Below are 22,031 nucleotides of genomic sequence, written 5' to 3'. Positions count from 1 at the left end.
CTGAAATACAAAAATTACAAATTGCTCAAAAATTCTATTCAATAAATAGCATAAATATAAATGTGCGTAAGTTATGATTGAAGGATGCATGTTCACTAAACGATGTAACTACTTCTATTTGGCATGGCACAACAATTTTGCATATCTTATTCCTAATCCCCACCTGGATCTATCTTTCAAAGATTAGGTCCCTACCACCTCACAATAACGTCGAAAGTTTGTTAAAGGATAGCTGAGATCGCACAAAATGGCATCTTCGCCAACGATGACTAACTCTCTCATATCTGGTTACGACGAGAAAAATAGCTCGGTCGATTTCGGGTGATCGTCTGTGTGTCTTGGATGACAGTTAGTATAGTTTGGAGGGTTTTATTACGTTACTGTGTCATCGCAGTGACGTATTTTTTCAATGACGTAGTCAGGTGGGGGTTAGGAATAACATAATATGTATAAATGGTTATGCCACGCCAAATAGAAGTAGCCTACTTACGTCGTGTTGTGAACATGACCCGATCGAAGAGTACTAGGCTTTTCATGAAAGACAGCACATGGAAGCTAATTATAAATTACAAATGTAATTCTGAAAGATAAAAATTAACCAAACGTTAAAAATGTTGATACGTTGGAAAATAGCTGTAAATGTTAGCATATTGCGAAGCTTGCACACTGAAATAATAAAAAAACAATTTATGAGAAAAACACACTAAACAGTCTTAAATAAATTCCATTACAAATTGATTTGTGTGTGATGACGTTGTCAAAAATAGCAGGCCTTGTGGCAGTTTCGCATGCCTTGTGGTCGGCATGTTAGTCGTGAAGATAATCGTACTGGTAGTCTACTATGACATATTGCATACTGGTATTACTTCGTTTAGACCTTCGTGTCTATATATTTGAGCATCACACCGTTGTTGAATGATCAAAAGGCAGCCTAAAATGCGCAGTTTGGATGACGTCATATCACTAGGCGGCGCTTGGGTGTTCGAGCACCAAATTTCCTCTTGAGCACTTTTGTCTAGAATTTCTTGTTAGACTACCGAATTGTTCGAGTATCGAGTCGTTCCACCAACGTGGTATCACTGTAATAAGATTTTGCCTTAACCTTGCTTGTTGAAGTATAGCAAGCTAGTTACTATACAAATCGGTACAGTGGAAAGCATAAAAAATATTGAAGATAAAACTTTAAAAAATAAATTGAACAATTTCAAGGTCTAGTCTGCGATATTACAATTTAAATCTAACCTTTCACGTACTATTTACATGTGAAAAATAGCAGTACTGACACTTGCTGTTTTGTATGAGATTATTCCGACTGGTTAAGTTGGACGGCAGATGGAATTTCATTTCATTAAGATTTACTTTCCTGTCTGGAAATTCACTCTAAATGATTGGAACAAAAGTCTTGTTTTATCACACTTTTACAAATGTTATTCAGTAGCATTGCTGACTTCGTCATACAAGCAATTTATAAAGTAATCGTGTGTGAGAGTTTTGAAGCACTTAATACAATCAGTACATATGGATCCACCCACACCAAGGCAGAGCTAAATGAGCTGTAATTAGGTACACAACTACATCAAAAATAACTTTGTAGCTCTCTGGGGAAAATTGCACGAGAAGCACTGTTCATTTTGTCCGAAAAAGAATTGTAGACAACGCAGAAAAGCTTCGGAAATCGATCATAAAACAGGTTCCACACATCTTCTCTGGATTTAAGCATAGTCTCCAGATTCTTATTTTCTTGAAAATGCTCATCAATGTTCCGAATGAATCTAATCAAATCAATTGGACATGAGAGATTATATTTCCTCCCTCTGAAACCCCCATTTGCTATTGAACGAAGTTCAGACAGAGCTGCTGGTGTCATACTTAACCGATTTCGTTGTTGAATTATCCAAAGCCAATCAGGCTTGCTATATTGCTGGCCAATGCTTGGGTGCATAAAAATTGTGCTTTGTCTCTGAATTTCCTTTATGATATGCTCTCCAATACCATCTGCCTTTTTATAAATAATAAAAGGGTACAAATACTTCTTCACTTCATTCAAAAAATCCAATTTCTTGTTGCTTGTCCAAAAGTAGGGGTGCAATAAAACTTTATCGCCAGTCGGCCGAGAATCTGCGTTGAAACTGATCATTTGCTTTATCAAATCCTTTGCCATTTCAGCATTCAGACAATTTATCTCATTAAGAGGAGGAACAACACCATCAATTATCATGGACTTCCATCTGTGTTCTTCATCCCCAAAAACATGCCTACCATCCGACAACGTGAAATAAAACACGAGTCCAGCAGAATAAATGTCCGATTTATAAGACATTGTATTTCCTTTGTAATGCTCTGGTGAACCCCATCCATCAGTGCCAATCTCTCTCCCAGATTTTGAAAATTTGGATTTGTTTGGTATAATCTCCTTACTGAGTCCAAAATCAGCAATTTTTATACTTTTTTTATCTTGAGAGAGCAAGATATTCTGTGGCTTCAGGTCTCTATGAGCAATCTCATTACTATGAATATGGCGTAGTCCTTGCATTATCTGCTTCAGGACATCTTTTGGGTCCATTCCCAGTGATTTTTTCGATACCAGTTCCCATAGTGTTTCAGTATCACAAAGCTCAACAACAATATAGGCAGACTGTCCCCCAATTCCATCTATTTTGCCCGATTTTCTATAAAGAACTGTGTTAGAATGGCAAACCAGTTTCTGGTTGTTTTCTATTTCTCTATGCAACCTATCTTGATCCATCACATCTAGTAATTTGATTGCAACTTTTTCCAATTTTGGGGAAGCCCCTGCCAAATATCCTTCATAGACTTTGTAGCCTTTTCTTAAAGGTCGCGATTCGTCTAAGAAGACATTTTTGTCAATCTCCTTGCCTGAAAAATGAGTTTAATGGAAGTCTTTTTATATAATGCCTATGCAGGCCTTTCAGTTGGAACAAGGCCATATGATCACCCGACCCTGTTCCAGGCATTTGAAAAGCATTGTATAATAAAAAATTAGACCATGCTTGCAAATGTATTTGTTATTTTGTGTAAAAGGATTATATTATTCTTAAAGAAGTAGCTGGCAGAGAGTTTTCTTTGCTGTTGTAAGATATTGAAACTTAATGCGATAACCTCACCATTTACGTTTGCTTCTTGACACATTTTAGGAAATTTGTGATACTTACAAATCCTTAGTTTCTCTGAAGTGATTGTGAATAATAAACCTCCCAAACTATTCCAGGCGCGAACATCAACGTGATAGTATTTAGTCGGATCAGGCGATTTAATTTTGTAGTATGGCTCCTGGGTTTCAAACAGATCATCAAGTATTTCATGATTTTCATCACCACAATAAATTCGACCGCTAAAGTGCTTTACAGTTCTTTCATATTTCCATTCAATTAGAATATCGCGCGATTCTCTACGAATGTTGATCTTTTCGAATTTTGGCTGCAAGTATAGAATTAATGATATTTGGGTATAAAATCTCTTTGGTACTTCCGAAGTATGTGAACCAAGATGGCGGACACCAAGACGTAGTAGGTGTACCAGGTTAAGGTTAGGCCATAAATTCAGAACTAGTAATAGAACTCAAATACGGAATTTGGAGTAATATTATTGTCTAACCCCAACTTGGTACACATACTACGTTCCGGTGTACGCCATCTTGGTTCACATACGTCAGGAGTTTTTTTACTAATACTGTATTTCTTCAGACGCATTTTCAAGAATAAATTTCACTCTCAAATAGGGGGTTTATTCTCAACTGGCTAATACATATATCGAATGATTTTGTATGACAAAGTCTGTTAAAACCAGATCAAGTTTGTTTTCGTAAAAGCATATTCATAGAATTAACTATTCTACGCTACCAAACAAAGCCAAAATTTAGCGGTAAAAAGGTACGACAATGGGTTAAATCAGGGGTGTGCAACCTTTTTCGCAGGCGGGCCAAATATCAATAACCAAAACGAATTCAGTGAGAAATTTGCTGCTGGATTCTTTTCCTGACTACTTTTGTCCAAATTTGCTTAAATGGAAGTGCTAGCAATTCGATTCGACGCCCATTTTAGAACAAATATATATTACTGATATTAAGTGCCATATTTGAAGCCATGACTTTTTCAAATGTGGGAAGTAACTTGATTGAGAAGTTTTCAGAAAAATGCGCCAAGATTCATTCCCAAATAATCTGCTGTCAAATCTTATTCTAGGTTCGATTTAGACAACATCAACTGATAGGCTGGAACCAAAACTCATTTAGCTACTTTATCTTTTAATATTAAAAATTTTCAAACTGCTATTCAGTTGCCTCCGCGGGCCGCACAATTCTCCCTTGCGGGCCGCATTTGGCCCGCGGGCCGCACTTTGCACACCCCTGGGTTAAATGATGTCTTATCTAGTCTGGTACCATTTCCTTCATTTCGCTGAATCAGCAAAAACATTCACTTCATGTTTATGGAATTTATGGGTTCTATTTTGATCCCTGTATTGGACCAATTAAGGCAAATAAATAGAAAATCAAATATAAGCTTACTTTCACAGGAGGATTGCCTTCATCGGATTCTGTATCACTGGATATAACAATCTTTAAAAAGAATAAAAACAGATTAAGGTTACAAATTTATATTCTAGATAAGGTGTGGGGAAGGGGCCATGCATTTCAAAATGGCCGCAAATTTTTACCGTCTTCCGAATACCTTTTCATGTCGAATCTATATATATATAAATATATATTAGGAAAATACGTAGGCCTGAATCCACTTAGACTCCTAAACCGACTATCGCTTCTGACTCCTGTTTAAATAAAAATAGCTTAAGCTCGTAAGCCTCGTAAATATCATTGAGTTGAATAAAATCCCCACTCCGGCTCAAATTCTGAACTACAGGAAACCCAAATTTTGACAGCAAAAGTTTTTTGTATGCATGCTTTGTTTAATTACCAGTTGTGATAAACGTCTAAGCTTACCATAGGTGAATCTTCATCTTGGCTGTCTCTGATAGACCCTGTAATAGGTGGTGAGAAATTGATTCGCTATTGAATATATAAGATCGTTCGAGGGCCACAAATATTAGTTTGCTAACCACTGGCCTAATTCAAGATAATTCATGATTCTAAAAATTTCAGTTCAATAATCTGTATCACTTGTTATTTACCTGTTGCTGAATCATATCCACTTGTTCTGTCAGTAAAATCTCTTAATTCATTCACTACCGATACACCTGACCTAGAACGGAAAAAATTTAGAGTTTCATGCCTAATATTCATTGGCGGCCAAAACCAAACTTCACTGTAATCGAAGTTAGATAATGTGGTTGGAGTCTGGCAATTATCTGCACGAAATAAAGTAAATAAATTAAATAAATAATATAAAATAAATTAGAAAATTCCTTGAAATCATAAGTCATAACCTTGAGTAAAATTTTGGAGCTTTTGAAAGCCAGGATCATGAATTTTTAATTGTAATTGATAAAGACCTGCAGTTTGTTATCTCACATGGAAGTTCCTGGCTAATCAGAGACAGTAGATCTGGTAGATTCTATGCTTAGAATAGCTAATACAACATTTATATATTCAAGTTTTCCAAATTCTTCTCACATCGCAAATTTATCAGTATTGATTGAGTTGCTATGAATTTACCATAAGTACTAATTATTTACTTTCGCATAGCTTATATAATACACAAATGGTGTAAAGAGAACTAGTATTCTTACTTCTACATCTTTTCATTATTCGAATACACATAAGGAAGATCTTTGTAAATATCAAAAATAATTAGGAGCAGTGAATTATTTGGACATGGGGACTGTTACCTGCGGTTCACAAAAATTACTTTATTGAAACCATTTTTGAGAATTAATTTGTCTGGTACCTTACCAGTGATGCTTTTAAGCCTCAAACTGCAATTAACCAAATTACCTAAATAGTACAATACAATAATAGACACACTCACATATCATCTTCTATTGACAGTGTCCTAATCCTTTGAGAAGGCATAAATGGTTGTGTTGAAGAGTCTGAAAGCTTTCGTTTTTGCGAACTCATTTTTGCCACTATAGCCTTATTAATTCTTTACCATTGAAATGTTTAGGGTCACGTGTAGTTTCGTACCTAACGTACTTCTAGTGGGCGAAGCATAACAATTTTTTGATATGTCAATCCTAACCCCCATCTGACTACACCATCCAAAAATTAAATCACTACGACATCACAATAACGTCATAGAGCTTGCCAAATATACGCACAATCGACCGAAATGGCATTGGCGCCGACGATAAAGAACTGACTGACGCTATCGGTCTCTTTCCTATTGGAATCGTTGCGACGAGAAAACGAGAGAACTAACTGTTCGATTTCGGGTGCTCGTTTGCGCGTCTTGGATGGCAGTTCGTATAGTTTGAAGGGCTCTATTACGTCACTGTGACGTCGTAATGACGTGATTTTTGGATGGTGTAGTCAGGTGGGGGTTATGATTGATACGTGAAAAAATTGTCATGCTATGCCCACTAGAAGTATGTTAGGCAAGAAACTACATGAGACTCGAAATGTTATGTTGCTGAAAAAATAATTTTGATTTGTGGACAGGATTCTCATAGATACGGGGCGCCAGGTGGCACAACACGAATCGTTATAAAAACTCTTTCCATCGCACCTCTATGTACTCTGCGTAGATTCGATCCTTGTGGGAGATAATTATGCGCGAGAAGATTGCTGGATTCTTCGCTGTAGTAGGGTGGTTTTTGGGTTCTCCACCATCAAGTCCATGTATTTGAAACAAAAAAAACCGGCTTACTCTCCCATACCTGACTAGACAAATAAAATCCAATGATCAGGATATTTTGGGTCTAGTGTAGTTTCGTACCTAACGTACTTCTAGTAGGCGTAGCATAACAATTTTTTGACATGCCAATCCTAACCCTCACCTGACTACGCCATCCAAAAATTACGTCACTACGACGTCACAATCATGTCATAGAGCTTGCCAAATACTCGTACAATCGCCCAAAATAGCATCGGCGTCGACGATAAAGAACTGACTTACGTCAGCGACCTCTCTCCTATCGGGATCGTTGCGACGAGAAATCGAGAGAAATGGCTGTTCGATTTCGGGTTCTCGTCTGCGCGTCTTGGATGACAGTTCGCATAGATTGAAGGGCTCTCTTACGTCACTGTGACGTCGTAGTGACATAATTTTTGGATGGTGTGGTCAGGTGGGGGTTAGGATTGATATGTAAAAAAATTGTCATGTTACGCCCACTAGAAGTATGTTAGGTAAGAAACTACATGAGACCCGATATTTTCAATTGAACACAAAGTTGTAGTACATTCACAATATTTGGTATATTTTTAAAATTGTAGGCCTAATCCTTGAATAGTGTGGAAGAATTCCCACATTTGAATAATAATAAAAATAGAATAGTATTCGGTATTCTGGATTTGATTTAAGTATTCTAGAATAGTAAATTATTCTACTTTGCACATCCCTACTCATAGACTTATATCCCCCTCAGACAACTTTGAAAATCAAATTTACTTGCAATGATTTGATTCCTAATGTTCATAATTTTTAGCCTATACCGGTACCCCCTTCAATATCTGAATATTGCAATATGTTCCCTACAGCCAGACAACTGATATTCCTACTGCCCTACAGTCTACAGACCATTTGCACTTTTTCATTCCAAATAAATTGTTTCTAATTTCTGAATATCTTTTTCTGACATAAATTCAAAACTGACCATGTATTACGGTATAATTTTGATAGTAGCAATGTTTTTGCTATAAAAATTCTTCGTATACCGGTAATGGTTAGATTCCGCCCCTTCTGCCCTTCCAAAGATTTACAATTTCCTGTATTTTTGCCAAAATGTTTAACCAGTTTTTATCCCTATACTTGTGAGAATCTCCCATATATACGGTACTCTTAATAATTTGATCTCTTCACGTTTTACAGTTATAGCGTAACTAAATATATAATACTACTAGATGTCCAACTCCGCTCGCCGTATAATAAACAAACAAAGGCGATGTTGCACCTCCAAGTGGCGGGAGTTACGGTTGGTTTTGTTCAGGCAAAATGCTTAACGACGACGACGCTCCTGCATCACAGCTCGAAAACTAACCCTGTTCATTGATGACTGATCGAAAAATTTGCTTATGACCAGGATGATGTGACAACTTCCTTGTCGAAAGGAAGCAAGGCATCAAAAATGCGATGCAATGCAAAAAATGTCTGTCAGATGTAGGTAAAGTGGTGACAAAAATGAATACTTTGCACTTTATATAAAAAAAAAACTTAGTAGCACAGCATTTTGGTCTCACTCCATCTCAGGTATTGTAGCTTTCTCAGAAGTTTTTTTACTCCACTTGACCTATAATCAGGGCTGCCATAACGTCCTTATTTTTAGAATTTGTCCTTATTTTGATAGTTTTTGTTTTAGGATATATATGTCCCTGTTTCTAAGAAACCTCTTTATTTTGACGTGTGTCCTTATTTTTAACCTTATAAATGAATATACCAATGAATTAAACTTTGAATTTAATTTAGATCTGGAACTTCATAAAAGATAAAATGAGTAAACGTAAAAAATTTGACGTGATGATTATGAGAAAGGATTCAACGGCGTCAAACGAAACGAAGGGCCAGTAATTTGCGCACTGCAGCTTTTGTGAATGTGATAACAATCTGGAATGCATAGGTAGAGCAGCAATTTTTGTTAATAATGCAACCCAGAAACACAAGGCTCTGCTCAAGAAATTATTCAAACTAATCTATGAATAACTTTTTTAAAAGTCAATGATTATACAAAGGCTATCTCAACACATGCAAGCAACTGAAATTTATTTCCATCACATTATTGAACATCCGACACTTGATATAAAAGAAAAATATTTTCAAATCATTCATGAGCGAATACCTATTAAACAATGTAACTGAATGTCAAGATGTAGCAACACTACTTGAGAAAGTATTCAAAAAAATTAAGCAAATGTACACGCAAAGTACTGCAGCCAAAATAATAACAACAAGATGGACAATAGGACTCATGGAATACAAAAACAATTGAAGAAACACAGCAGTTAGAACGAAGATTAAGATGTATGTGCTTACAGTCAAGTTTCCGTACTCCTGAAGTATGCGTACCAAGAAATGAGGACACTGGAACGTAGTATGTGTACCACGTTAGGGTTAGGCCAAAATTTTATTCCTTTTCCTTATTTTAGTTCTATTACGAGTTCAAGGACTAACCATGTGAGTTTTGTAGTATTTGTAATTAAAAGTATGGCCTAACCTGGTACACATACTATGTTCCGTTGTCCGTCATCTTGGTACACGTATTTCTGGAGTATAAGTTTATTTCGACCACATAATCAGCAAAACAATACATTTGACAGATAAAAACAAATAAATAAGATATGATTATGGAAGCAAACGAAACTTTAGATAAGGTTTATAACGTACAAAATATAAGATGGAAGGTTTTAAGAGGAAGTGGTACGTGTTTACTCACCTAAAATTATTAAGTTATTTCACACACGCACCCACCATCCACACACACACACACACACACACACACACCCAACCACTGAGAAGTTATTTAAGTAAGAATAAACCACGAAAAATTTAGGGTATACCATACAGTAAACAAAAAAATATAAATAAATACTAGAAAAAGAAAAAAAATTATTTGCCACACCATATTGATAATTTTGTAATGGTTGCCAATGCCAAATTGATCGATCTTCTAATCATTAATTAAAATATAAAAGGATAATTCTATTGAAAACATATTGCCAAGCTGATTATAGTTGGAGTCAAATGCCAAGTTGCCCAACCAAAGTTGCCAGAATTGGGTGCATGAAGAGGTGGGCGAGACCATTTCATTCCCCAAATTAGAGCCTATTATTGCCAAATTATAGTCCAGTTTGTAATAAGTTTTTAAAGTTATCGGTAACAGTAAAATTACTGTAATTAAGTAAAGTAGGATATAGAAATAAATTGGTTACAAAGGGTGTAAGTGAGGTTTTTCTTTCTTGGGTATTATTTTCAGACAAGCATATAGGAATAAGATTGTTTGTTATTTCACAGGATATCGGAGTCTTTGTTTGATTTTTTCCTTATGTGTTTTATTTCATTTAATCACTTTGAAGTAACCTGAAAAACAAAATATAAAACTGCGAGTAGACGTTTCAATGATTGGGTGAAGGGGAATGCGCTGAACTATTTATTACAGGCAAAAAATAATTGTTTAATTAAATGGGATGTATTGTCATTATATAGCGATGGATAGATGATCTATGATGACATTCTGCTCGGGACAGAGAAAAATTTATCACACCATGAAAAAAACACACAAAATTTTACTATCTATACCTTGGCCAACAATTCAACTCAAACACCAATACCATGCCAACCCTAGAGGATCGGCCCGCTCATAAATGGCTAATCTGTGTCCTAATTTGGCACTATAGCTAAATTAAATGTATTTTGGGGGGTCAATAGTATTTCATAGTGGTCTGCATGTGAACAAAACCAATTTCAAAACTCAAAATGTTTGAGTTTAAATTATCCATGCTTGATCCGAGTGTTCTTAATTACGGTGACGTCATCATATTTTTTATGTATAATTTTTATTTTGCAACAAGGTCAATTTTATTTGTATGAGTAATTCAGGGTTGTCCAAAACGAATCGAATATTCGAATATATTCGAATATCATAGTGTTCGAATACCTTTTCGGCTGATTTTCGAATAATTCCGAATAGTAGTCACTTTTCGCCGTAAACGTGGTGTTTCGTTTTACGGGAATCTTCAAACGACTTTTTACGCTGTCTCACGTATTGTAATGACGATGAAATAGAATCGGCACTTTGATTGTTTATATTCTGTGCGATCGTACGTCGCATAGTGTTGCGACACATTTGCACGTTTGCGTGGGTGGACATTGCCGACATTCGTCTACGAGGCTTTTAATTTACAAATTCATTTCCACCACGTCAAAAAATTGACAATTACCGCTTTTCTAGGCCCAATTTTTCGGCCTGATTTTTTTTTGGGGGGGCGTCTAATTGAGAAAGTATGTTTATTTTATTTCTATGTGTCCTGCTTATTAGTCTTCTCAAGCATGATTTGTGTAACCTTATATTTGGGTCTTAGGGTCTGCCAATCATGATATTTAATCGCAGGCCAATTATCGTTACTTTAAAGAGAAACATGGCCACCGAGTGAAAGTGATTTGTGAACCTTTCGTTTTGCCGATTCAGCAGAACACGACAGGGACAGGAAAACACAGCTGTGAAATAACCCGTGGACGTACAGTGTAGTACTTATCACATTCCAAAATTATTTTAACATTCGGGTTAATAGGTTGTCCAAAATGATCGCCGCTTTACAACTTAAATTTACCGCTCAATTGTTAAAAATAGTTAGTTCTGTGAGTATGATTCTACCAAACTAACATGATCTGGTTCTAAACATATAAAATTATTAGCGCATATCACAGGGACACAATTTTTCTACCAGTCTTATTGGAGGCCTATATGGAAAAAACCCTTTTTTGAGTGCTAAAAATAGACATCGTCCTATTTGCCATGTGGACTTATTAGCCGGGAAATACGGTATTTATAGCCGTCATTGTTACGATATCCAATAAATTGTCAAAGTTGGAAAAACAAGTCGATTCATTAGAAAATAATTTTGATAACGATAGTTAAAAGCAGGGGTCACCAAACTACGGCCCGCGGGCCGGATCCGGCCCGCGACGTCATTTTATCCGGCCCGCGGCGTCATTTTATCCGGTCCGCAATAACACACAAAAATGGCTAAATTTTTTTCCAAGGGAGATTTTCACGAGCATCGTCGTCTTTGTTTTTTCGTAACATTGGCCAATCGGCAAGATGCAAAAAAGTGACGTAATAATAGGCCTTTCCGCGTCCGCTCAGACACTTTCGTCACCCTGACAGATTTTCAGTCGTGGTTGTAAACAAAACTTCGTTTTTGCGACTTTGAATGCTACCAGTACGTAACGTTTTCTGCGATACACTTCTACACTCGTGGCTCGTGCTTTCGACGAAACTGTTTGTTTTTTGTGCTAAAATAAACGTCGAATGTGCATTTTGTGCAGTACTGTAATCCCTCGCGTACTGCTCCAATTTCAAACGCCACACTAACTTTTGTACTGCTTTAATGCGGATATTGTAGGTACGTTACAAAAAAATTGAAGTCCATCCGATTTAAATAAAAACTGCTTAAGAAATAACGGAGATATCGGAATTTTAGTATCGCCCGACAGGCCAATTTTTTCCATAATGATTGTATTACTTTTTTGACAAGAACTGAACTAATATGGAAAAATAACACATATCAATCACTAATCTTTCGATGTGCGTCACATCTATGGTATATTGAGACTATTTCAGAATTTTATTCTGGCAACGGTCATTGACACCGCCGAAAGATCGTCGCAAATAAACGCTGGAATTGTGCATGGTAGTTTGACAGTGGTTCATTGTGGGTAATAATTAACGATGTGCTGATTGTACGAACTTCATAAAAATTGTATCAAGTTAGGAAAGAAATACACACGTCCACATACATTTTATTGGTGTCCATAGACAATATCATTAATTTGCACTACGTATAACTGGAGCGTAATTTTTAAAAGCGTCGAATGTTGGGAAATTTATGCGCTAATGAAAAAAATCAAATACCAGATAATAGTTGTTTATTTTATCTAAATTATGTCAAAATTTCATAGAAATCCAAGCTACAGCAGGTAGTCGTTTTTATGAGAGGTATTTCAACTCGGCGTAACGGTACTTAGCAGGCCGTAGTAGTATATATTTACAAGCAGACGTGATGCGTACATTTTTTGCCGCGGATTTTGTAACATTTCTAATTCATGTCGGCAACGTTTTGATAACAGCTAAACTCAGGATAATTGTCTAGATATAGAAATCTTGTTAATTTTTTTTCCTATGATGTTCTCGATCTATATTCTGCGATATTCCCAACATTTGTGAATTTATTGTATTGCATTGACAAAAATATTCATCCGGCCCGTTTCAACACAATTTGAGTCATACCCGGCCCGCGGTCAAAAAAGTTTGGTGACCCCTGGTTAAAAGTATCGATCCTTTACCAGGATGATTTTTTGTTGCGCAAAATAATCCAATCCGTGACGAGTACCAGCATTTAAAATGTCATGTATTAATTTAATTCCGTTCAACGTAACTCATGGTTGTATGGACAATCTGTGGACATAAAATGTGTGGTAAACTGACCGATATTATTAAATATTGATTCCTATTTTCATATTGAGAAAATAATGAAAGTATTAATACCAAATACCACGGGTATTTGTGGACATGAAATACGTGGTAAACTGCCCAATTATATTTAATTTTGGATTCGTATTTACAAAATAATAAAACTATTATAATTCTAAAATGCAACGGCGATCTGTGGCCTTAAAATGTGTGGTAAACTGCCCGATTTACCAACATTTGAGTTATGATAATAGAACTAAATTAACACGGTAAGGCATTTTAAATAGTGGTATCAGCATGGATTTGAATATTTTACGCAGCAAAAAATCATCCGAGTAAAAAGTCCATACTTTTAAATACAAACCAATGGCAACCATTATTCAAATTAGTTCCCAAAAAGCGGGATAAAGTATAAATTCTTTCTCCGACTTGTGACAATTTTTTCGTGAGTACGAAAATAAGAATCAAAAACTAATTATATTCGGCACAATATCACGGCAATCTGTGGACATAAATTGTGTGGCAAACTCGCGATTAATATTAATTTTTGATTCCTATTTTTGTATTTACAAAATACAACGGCGATCTGTGGACTTAGAATGTGTGGTAAACTACCCGATTATGAATAGCTTTTGCTTCCTATTTTCATATTTATAAAATAATAAAAGTATTATTACTCAAACATACAACGGCGATCTGCGGACTTAAAATGTGTGGTAAAGTTTCCGAATATAAAAAATTTTTGATTCGTATAAAAAATTGTCACAAGTCGGAAAAATAACTCATACTTATCCCGCTTTTTGGCAAATAATTTGGATAATGGTTGATATTTAAAAGTATGGGCGTTTTACTAGGATGATTTTGTGTTGCGCAAATATTCAAATCCATCACCGATACCACTATTGCCGTATTAATTTAATTCTGTTAACATGACTCAAGGTATATAAAATATATACTGCAATAATCTGCAAATATGAAATGCCTGGTAATATAACTAGGTTGTAACTTGTAGATAGCAGTTATTCCATTGCTTATTGTATGGAAATTCCTACATACATTTAGATAAGCTTCAATTAGTGAATTTTATTTTCGAAGTATTCGAAATTTCATATTCGAAAAAAATAATTTCGAATGTATTCGAAATAGTGAACTATTCGGTATTGGCCATCCCTGATGAGTATTTCAAAGCTTGAAAATCTGTTGTTAGTTGAAAACGAATTATTTTGAACGCGGGAGCAACGTTCTCCGGCTCATAATAAACAAACAAAGATACCAGACAGCACGCGATCCAATGCTCTTCGATAAAACGAATATCACTTCACTTACAAATCCCAGTCTTGTTTTATTTCGAAGATGACGTAAAGCTCTTCTAAAAGAGAACTCTTTCTCTCGCATATTAATCACGTGTCGGCCACAGCGTTGAAAGTGAGAAACTTTTTCTCGAAATTTCTCTCATCTTACCGGCGTACGGCCGTACACATTTACGCTACGTAATTTGGGCGCGTTTTAGTGGAAAGCGACGAAAATAAGCTTTTTAAGGACACATTAATGATGTTTTTGGCATTTTTGTTTGCAAATTTATATGTATGATATAGTGAAACAATTTAGAAGACTTTTATCTTACACTTAAAGGGGGGTCTGACAGAAGTTTGGTCTAATACGGTATATCACATGTTCAAGGTACCAGTATTTCAAGCCCTTCATACACTGGAGAAGCAATGAAATGCGTGGTCATTTTGACAACCGGGGCAAGCTACTGCAGGACCAAGTCACCCCCATCTACGGAGACAGGATGAGTGCTGTAAGTTCTCCCATCATTTTATGAGTATAAAAACCATTCCATCGGTAACAACCAATCGGCAAAAGCGACAATTTTTAGCGATAAGAAAGTGTCTTTAAAACCGGTCCAAGTCAAGGGATTAATAAATATAGACATAGTTTATTTTGAAACCTCTTTCAAAAGGAAAGGCAACATTTACCCAGATAAATACAATGACATACTAACAGAAACTTCGGGAAAGCAGACAAAACCTAAAATAAGGTTTGAAACGTTACTATGAAGAAAGGAAAGGTAATGCAAAGATAAGGACATGCGTCGCTCACTCATAGATATATATGCTGCTAGACTTCTACTGCTTGAACATATATGCAACACGCCGCGGTTTCTTGGAAGCAAAATGCTCAATAACGCGCTGATTAAAGTCATGCATCCCAGAAATAACGTCTCTGTGAATGGATAAAACAGGAATTTAATCTATCTTGCTTCATTGTGTTTCTGAGATACGTTTTAATACGCTTCAGCGTGCTGAATGTTCGCTCTGCGTCGGCGGAAGAAGTAGGCGTCGTCAAAATGATGTCCAGAAATTTTGCAGACGCCGCAAAGGTAGTTACTAGACCGTTATCTATGAGGAACCCATAGAGCGCGCAAGTTGATGTGATGTTCAAAAAAGTTTGATTGGTGTATATACATCGCAATTCATTTTCCAATTTACCCACGTTTATCATGGGGTAAAATTTGGAGACCGTAGCCAACAAATGGATGGGAAATTGAAGTGCAAATTTTGAAAAATTTTTGGGGTTCATCAAAGAGAACGCGGCAAGGTGTTCAGTGCGCAGACGATCGCCTATTTGATTCACCAGAATGTCACAGCATTCCTTTGCAGACAAAATCAAACGCTGCGTTGTTTGCCCGCGGCGTAAAGAAGCACTCCATGTGTCGTCGTATTTTATTGTTTCCCGGATACGAGATACAGCATCGCAGAAGTCTGAAATACACGACTGCACAAACGCTCCATCCATCAGCCTTGACTGCAATGCGCCGTATAATACATCCATGTGATAGAATATTGTGGTGAAAAAAGCGAGAAAAAATGAAAACTCACCATCTTCTAGCAGACGCTTTAGACCTGCCGCCTCCCTCACAGAGCGTTCGTCCCAAACCAGAGAGCTCTGAATGCCATTGAAACACTCAATGAGCTCAGACCTAATTTCGGACACGCCCTGCACCACGCGTGATTGGAAGTTCCAACGTGTTGGTGCACAAGCTGGGAGACGGCGGCTAAAAAGATTTTATACATTGAGTCGAGCAAATCATTTTGGATATCCTTAGATGTTCCTTTCGAAACAGTTGCGGCATCAAGATGATCTCTCAATACTGTATCTAGGGATGCGGTGTATTCCACCATATCCAAAAATACCCCTCTATTAGAAGAGCCAGCCCGTTCATCGTGCCCACGGAGGGACAGCTCGTGACAACCAATGAACTTCAAAACATCTATCAATCGACCGAGAACATGGCGGTTTTTCTCGATGTTTTGGTTGTGCCGACGAATAGAAACCGCGCGTCCTTCATCCAACTGTGCTGCAATATTAACATTTCCGAATGTTCGGTATTTTAATGCATTGTCCAGATGCTCCATAGAAGATTGATGATCCCTGGCATGCTCGGAAAGATGTTTAAGATCTCTAAAACCAAATTTACACCAACGTGAGTCACGGGCGGTAGCAAAAAGTAGGCAATAAAAACAAAAAAGTGCATTTTTGTCCTCGCTGTAACACAACTATTCGTGTTTTTTATACCAAGTTTTATACCAGAATGTACGCCGACGCTTTCCTCCGTCATTGGATTGTTCCAGTGAACAATTTTTTGGTTGATAAGGCCCAAGACGTTGTACCTCTAATTTTTGTTCCAGCGGCAGCTGCGAAAACGGAGAGCGAAGTAGTGCATCAACCTTATTCATAATGAGGTCTAAGGCTAAGTAATGCGAAGCCGGAAAGAAGTGAGGAGCTCAAAAGGAATGTAGGAAATCGAAAGCAAATGGACTAAAGGTCTCTAACTGATTCAAATAGCAAAACAAGCGACAAAAACGAAGGCGAGGAAACTATCAACTCTTCAAGCAACCAACGAACGAGAAGGAATGCGTGAATATGTCAACACGTTGTTGTAAGAAACGTCGGCTATGTGTCGTCATAATTTCGGGGCTAGCCCCGATGATTTAGTAAAAGAAACAGAAAACAAACGAGACAAACGCGGCGAGTGGAAGATAAAAGAGAGAATACGATATACAATGAGCAACCGGGGCAAAATCGGCGTCGCCCCGTCGACGTTCGGCGAAGGCTTTGTGAGCGAAAATGAACCATGTCGGGAGAATATGGCTAGTGTAGACAGTCTGTGCAACCGATATTGAGGTATTTTTTGAATATTTTTTATTATACCGAAAAAACAACCGGGGCATTGTCCCGGTTGGCCATATTGACGCGCCGCCACTGCAAAAAAGGTATTTTGAAGTTTGCAAAACTTGGCGTTGCTTCAAATTCAGACATCTCCGAAATCCTAGCAACAGATGCAGGAAGAACATACAGAGAAAAATTTCCCCGGTTCATCTGTTATTATAGACCTAAATAATTTTAGAAATAATAATCATGATCCAAGTATTTAAATGCTCAATAGAAGATAGATCTAATAGGAAAATACAAATGAATTAATATCCAAAACAATTCTTTGTGCTATACCTGTGCATAATATTTAACAGACATTTTTATCAAGCTATTGAGTTAAACCGTAAATATATACTACTACGGTTATACCCTACATGTTTCATTCAACGACCAACTTCGAGCGGTTCCACATACTGACATAGCAGAAATGCACATTTGTTCTTACTTAGGTCCAGCAGTCGCCGTACTTCGAAATTGAATGTTTTTAGAAGCATTTGTTCCGCATTTGCTGTTTCCCGACCCTTACCCAGAGGGAATATCTCCTCACTGTGCACTCAGGGACAATGCATAACAACAACATAACAATGTTATGTAAAATCTATGGTGCGCCAGTGATTCCCAAACTGTGATACGCGTACCACTAGTGGTACGTGAAGGTCTTCCAGGTGGTACGTGAGTGCATTCTGTTCTTTATTCGATCATAGGGAGTTCTTGGTTGGGGTGGGGATGATTTTGATTTTTTTGAAACTGTGTCGTTGTGGTAAGTTAAGTCCGTAGGGAGGGACGTATTTTTCCTCACATGTGTGACGCCATAGAATGTATAGGTTAGATGGAAGCACATATCCCCCCTATAGAGCTAGGGTGCTCCCATCGAGGAGGTTATCGTGCTATAAGCCTATAACCAATCTATCAAAATGGTAAATTTCGTTAAAATGTCAGCTCAAAATATTCAGCTCTTTAAGCTTATTTGTGAACAGCAAAGACGAAATACAAAGATCGTCCATCTGGCTTAGCAATATCTCCTTGTTCTCACGCTACGTGCGTGCAAGGATTTTCATCCCTGGTGATGTTCAAGTCGAAAAAATATCGACTTGCATGACTCTCTATTTGCTCGGAGCAAATGCATACCACGCATCGTCCAATTAGTGCACCGGTTCTCAACCTGTGGGCCATGGTCGACTTCTGGGCCACATAGACATTTATAGGTGGGCCAAAAACTTATTAATTAAAATTGCTATGGTTGTCATTTGTGCCACAATTTTTATTGTAAGAGCAATGAATTATGATCATGTTTTTCATGCTGATTATCAATGTGGAAGTATATGAAAAAAAAAGTTTTTTGTTTTCGTGTAGTTTTTACCTTGCATGAAAAAGTGAATGGACCATCGAAATTTGGGGAAAACGAAAATGGGCCATGAAAGGAAAAAGGTTGAATAACACACAAACGCAGTCAACGCAGAAAAATAAAATAACGTTTGTAGTTGTGATGAAAAACAATCACATTAACCTTGACCGATGCCGCCTAGTTTAAGAGAACTTGTTATTATTATAACTTCGCATAGATCAAATGCGTGATTATGACATCATAAAGGGTTGAATAATTTGCCCGTCATCTGCGCGCAAAATAAATATAGAGGACCTGCACGGGTCACGTGACTTTGTTACTGGACGGCAATAAAACAAAAAAGTCCATTTGGCTCCTGTCAGTTGCAAGTCGGATTATACGTTTCCGTTTTGTTTGGCTGTTGAAAATGATTATTTCGTATTGTTGCGTTGGCTGTACGTATAGTATAGACAACGAAATGGATCTTCAGTTATATTCCACTGATTTCAAAAGATCCGGAACGTCACGCAATGTGGATATCATCTATTGCCTATTGGCAGAACTGCTTGGTGTCAAGTCCAGAAGCCATCTTACTTGTGTTTCACTGTTTGCGGACAGCACTTCGTTGATGGTGAGTGATAATGTGGTGATAGTGTGCCGTTATCAATTTCTTTAAATATTCACAAGCTCCCTCATTTCAATGGAAAGCAGATGACAAACTACTGTTATTAGTAGGCCTAGGCGTGTGCCTACTTGCAGTTGCAGACTTGACTTGTGTAAGACAGTAAGGAATTAATAATCAATGGTTATAAGGTATTGTTTCCCTAACTAGCAGGTAATCTATTACTAAGTTTGAAAAGTTGAGTAGATAACTAAAGTTTAACACCAGCGGTCATGCAAAAAATAACCAGAATTCAATTGAATTCGCCATCTAGGAATACGCTCGCCACCGCATCTCTGATCACCCTGGTAGTTTCACAGGTTTCCATCCCAGAGAGGATTGCAGCTCTACTCCCACCGAGGGTGGTTCACATGACCGTTGATCGGTTACGGCCATTCCCCACCATCCAAGTACCTCCCCCACCACTCCTTGATCGTTAGATTTTATGAAAACTCTATCTGTATCCATTATCTTACAGATACGGGTGCAACCATGGAATAGATGGATGGCAAAGTATAAGTTGCAACAAGACCACAGTGGCACAAGACCTCAGCCAGCGTGACTTGATAATACATCCTCAGTATCCATATATTGATGCTTATCGTAATGACAAAGTAACTTGTGATTACTGTGGATTGGTGGAGATAAAGTGTGCTTTAAAGAAAGCAACTTTAAGACGAACCTATCAAGAAAAAAAATTGTTTCGGTGGGTCTGGTAGTGAAGGTTTCAGTCTAAAGTTGGACACCGATACTACAACCAGATACAGTTGCCAATGAAACTTAGCGAGGCGTAATATTGCGACTTTGTGATCTGAACATCAAAAATGTATTTTTAAAAAACAATTGGTTTTATCTGCAGATACTAGGTTGATATTGAGATTGACCATTTCAATGCTAACTTTTCTTTAGTCAAAAGGCACACTTGATTCGCGAAGATTTGTGAATGCGCACAGTACACCAATTTGTCTAATGTTCTGATTCCAAAGGCAGGAGGTGATCGATCTGTTTTCAAGGTCTGAAGGCTCCAACAGCTTTATTTTATGGGTACACAAGAGAATTTTTAGTGTGGCATGCATGGGTTAGTTGGAGTCACTAACCTCAAGATATCTATAGGCAAGGATAAGATAACCTGGAAGTAACATTCCATAATTTATAGTAAAAAGTGTATCTTCCTCCACAGTCCTTTCAAATGGAAGATATGATGCCTCGGGGGTAATTTCTATGAAATATTTTACAGTATTATGGTTCTAGTGAAAAGGGGTGTAGGCGGCTTTTTTAAGTGTGGTAGGTCTAGTCGAAAGGCAGATTAAATGTTTATGCTAACAACCGCAAATTAATATTGCAACGCATACAAGTTAACAGAATTTGTTGAAATGGTCCTGCCTTTTGCCTTTCTTCAAAATCCCCCTTTTTCTAACTATTCTCTTCCTCTCTGGGGATGGCAAAAATTCAAATATCGATGGGACATATAAGCAGCTGATAATGGGTTATCTTCCCTTTTTCCTGAAAATAAATTAAACACTAATCATCATTTGACAGTGCCAAGTTTGTGTATCAGATCAGTATTAAATTACCTGCTAACTAACAAAACAATCAGACAACACCTTCTGACCATTAATGAAGATTTCTTTCAATTTAAAACGCAACTATGCCTACCAATGTGGGTAGTTTTTAGGATAGAATTTGTCTGTGGTTGGGGACAGATTGCAAGGTGCAACATCGTACGATTACCATTCTATGTCGGGATTAGTTATCCAGTTATTTGTTTTAGAAGCATGGACTTGATAGTGGGGGATTTCGTAATCGACCAGAGGTCGTGTGAACTACCCTCAGTGGGAGGAGACCTGCAATCCCCTCGCACATAACTATCCCCGCATGGGATTGGAACCTGTGGAACTCCCAGGGGGATCAGAGATGCGGTGGCGAGCGTATTCTTAGATGGAGAATTCAATTGATTTCTGGTAATTTTTTGCATTAGCAATGGCGTTAAACTTTAGTTATCTATTCAACTTTTCACACTTACTAATAGATTACCTGCTAACTAGGGAAACAATACCTTATGGCAATTATTGATTAATACCTTACACGAGTCAAGTCTGCAAGTAGGCCTACCAATAACAGTAGTTTGTCATCTGCTTTCCATTGAAATAAGGGAGCTTATGAATATTTAAAAAATTAATAATAACGGCACATTATGACTCGCAATCAACGAAGTGCTGTCCGCAAACAGTGAAACACAAGTGAGATGGCTTCTAGACTTGACACCAAGCAGTCCTGCCAATAGATGATATCCACATTGCGCGACGTATCGGATCTTTTGAAAACAGTGGAATATAACTGAAGATCCATTTCGTTGTCTATACTATACGTACAGCCAGCGGAACAATACGAAATAACCATTTTCAACAGCCAAACAAAACGGAAACGTATAATCCGACTTGCAACTGACAGGAGCCAAATGGACGTTTTTGTTTTATTGTCGTCCAGTAAACAAGGTCACGTAACGCGTGCAGGTCCTCTATAGGTGGTACGCGAGCGCTGCATAAAACCTTAAAATGGTACGAAGATGCA

General features: G+C 37.3%; 1 protein-coding gene across 1 annotated transcript; it reads right to left on the bottom strand.

Moving 5' to 3' along the window:
• Positions 1-7,210, bottom strand: LOC120327646 (serine/threonine-protein kinase/endoribonuclease IRE1-like). The gene is made up of 6 exons (XM_039393978.2): positions 5,943-7,210; positions 5,146-5,216; positions 4,958-4,995; positions 4,526-4,576; positions 3,174-3,438; positions 1-2,877 (listed from the first exon to the last, which is right to left on the bottom strand). The coding sequence occupies exons 1-6, from the start codon at positions 6,032-6,034 to the stop codon at positions 1,577-1,579; spliced, it is 1,818 nt and encodes a 605-aa protein (XP_039249912.2). The 5' UTR covers positions 6,035-7,210; the 3' UTR covers positions 1-1,576.
• Between the last annotated feature and the right edge of the window lie 14,821 nt (positions 7,211-22,031).

Source organism: Styela clava, chromosome 7, assembly GCF_964204865.1.
Source record: "Styela clava chromosome 7, kaStyClav1.hap1.2, whole genome shotgun sequence".
Taxonomy (NCBI): Eukaryota; Metazoa; Chordata; class Ascidiacea; order Stolidobranchia; family Styelidae; genus Styela; species Styela clava.
This window is presented reverse-complemented; position numbering and strand designations above follow the sequence as displayed.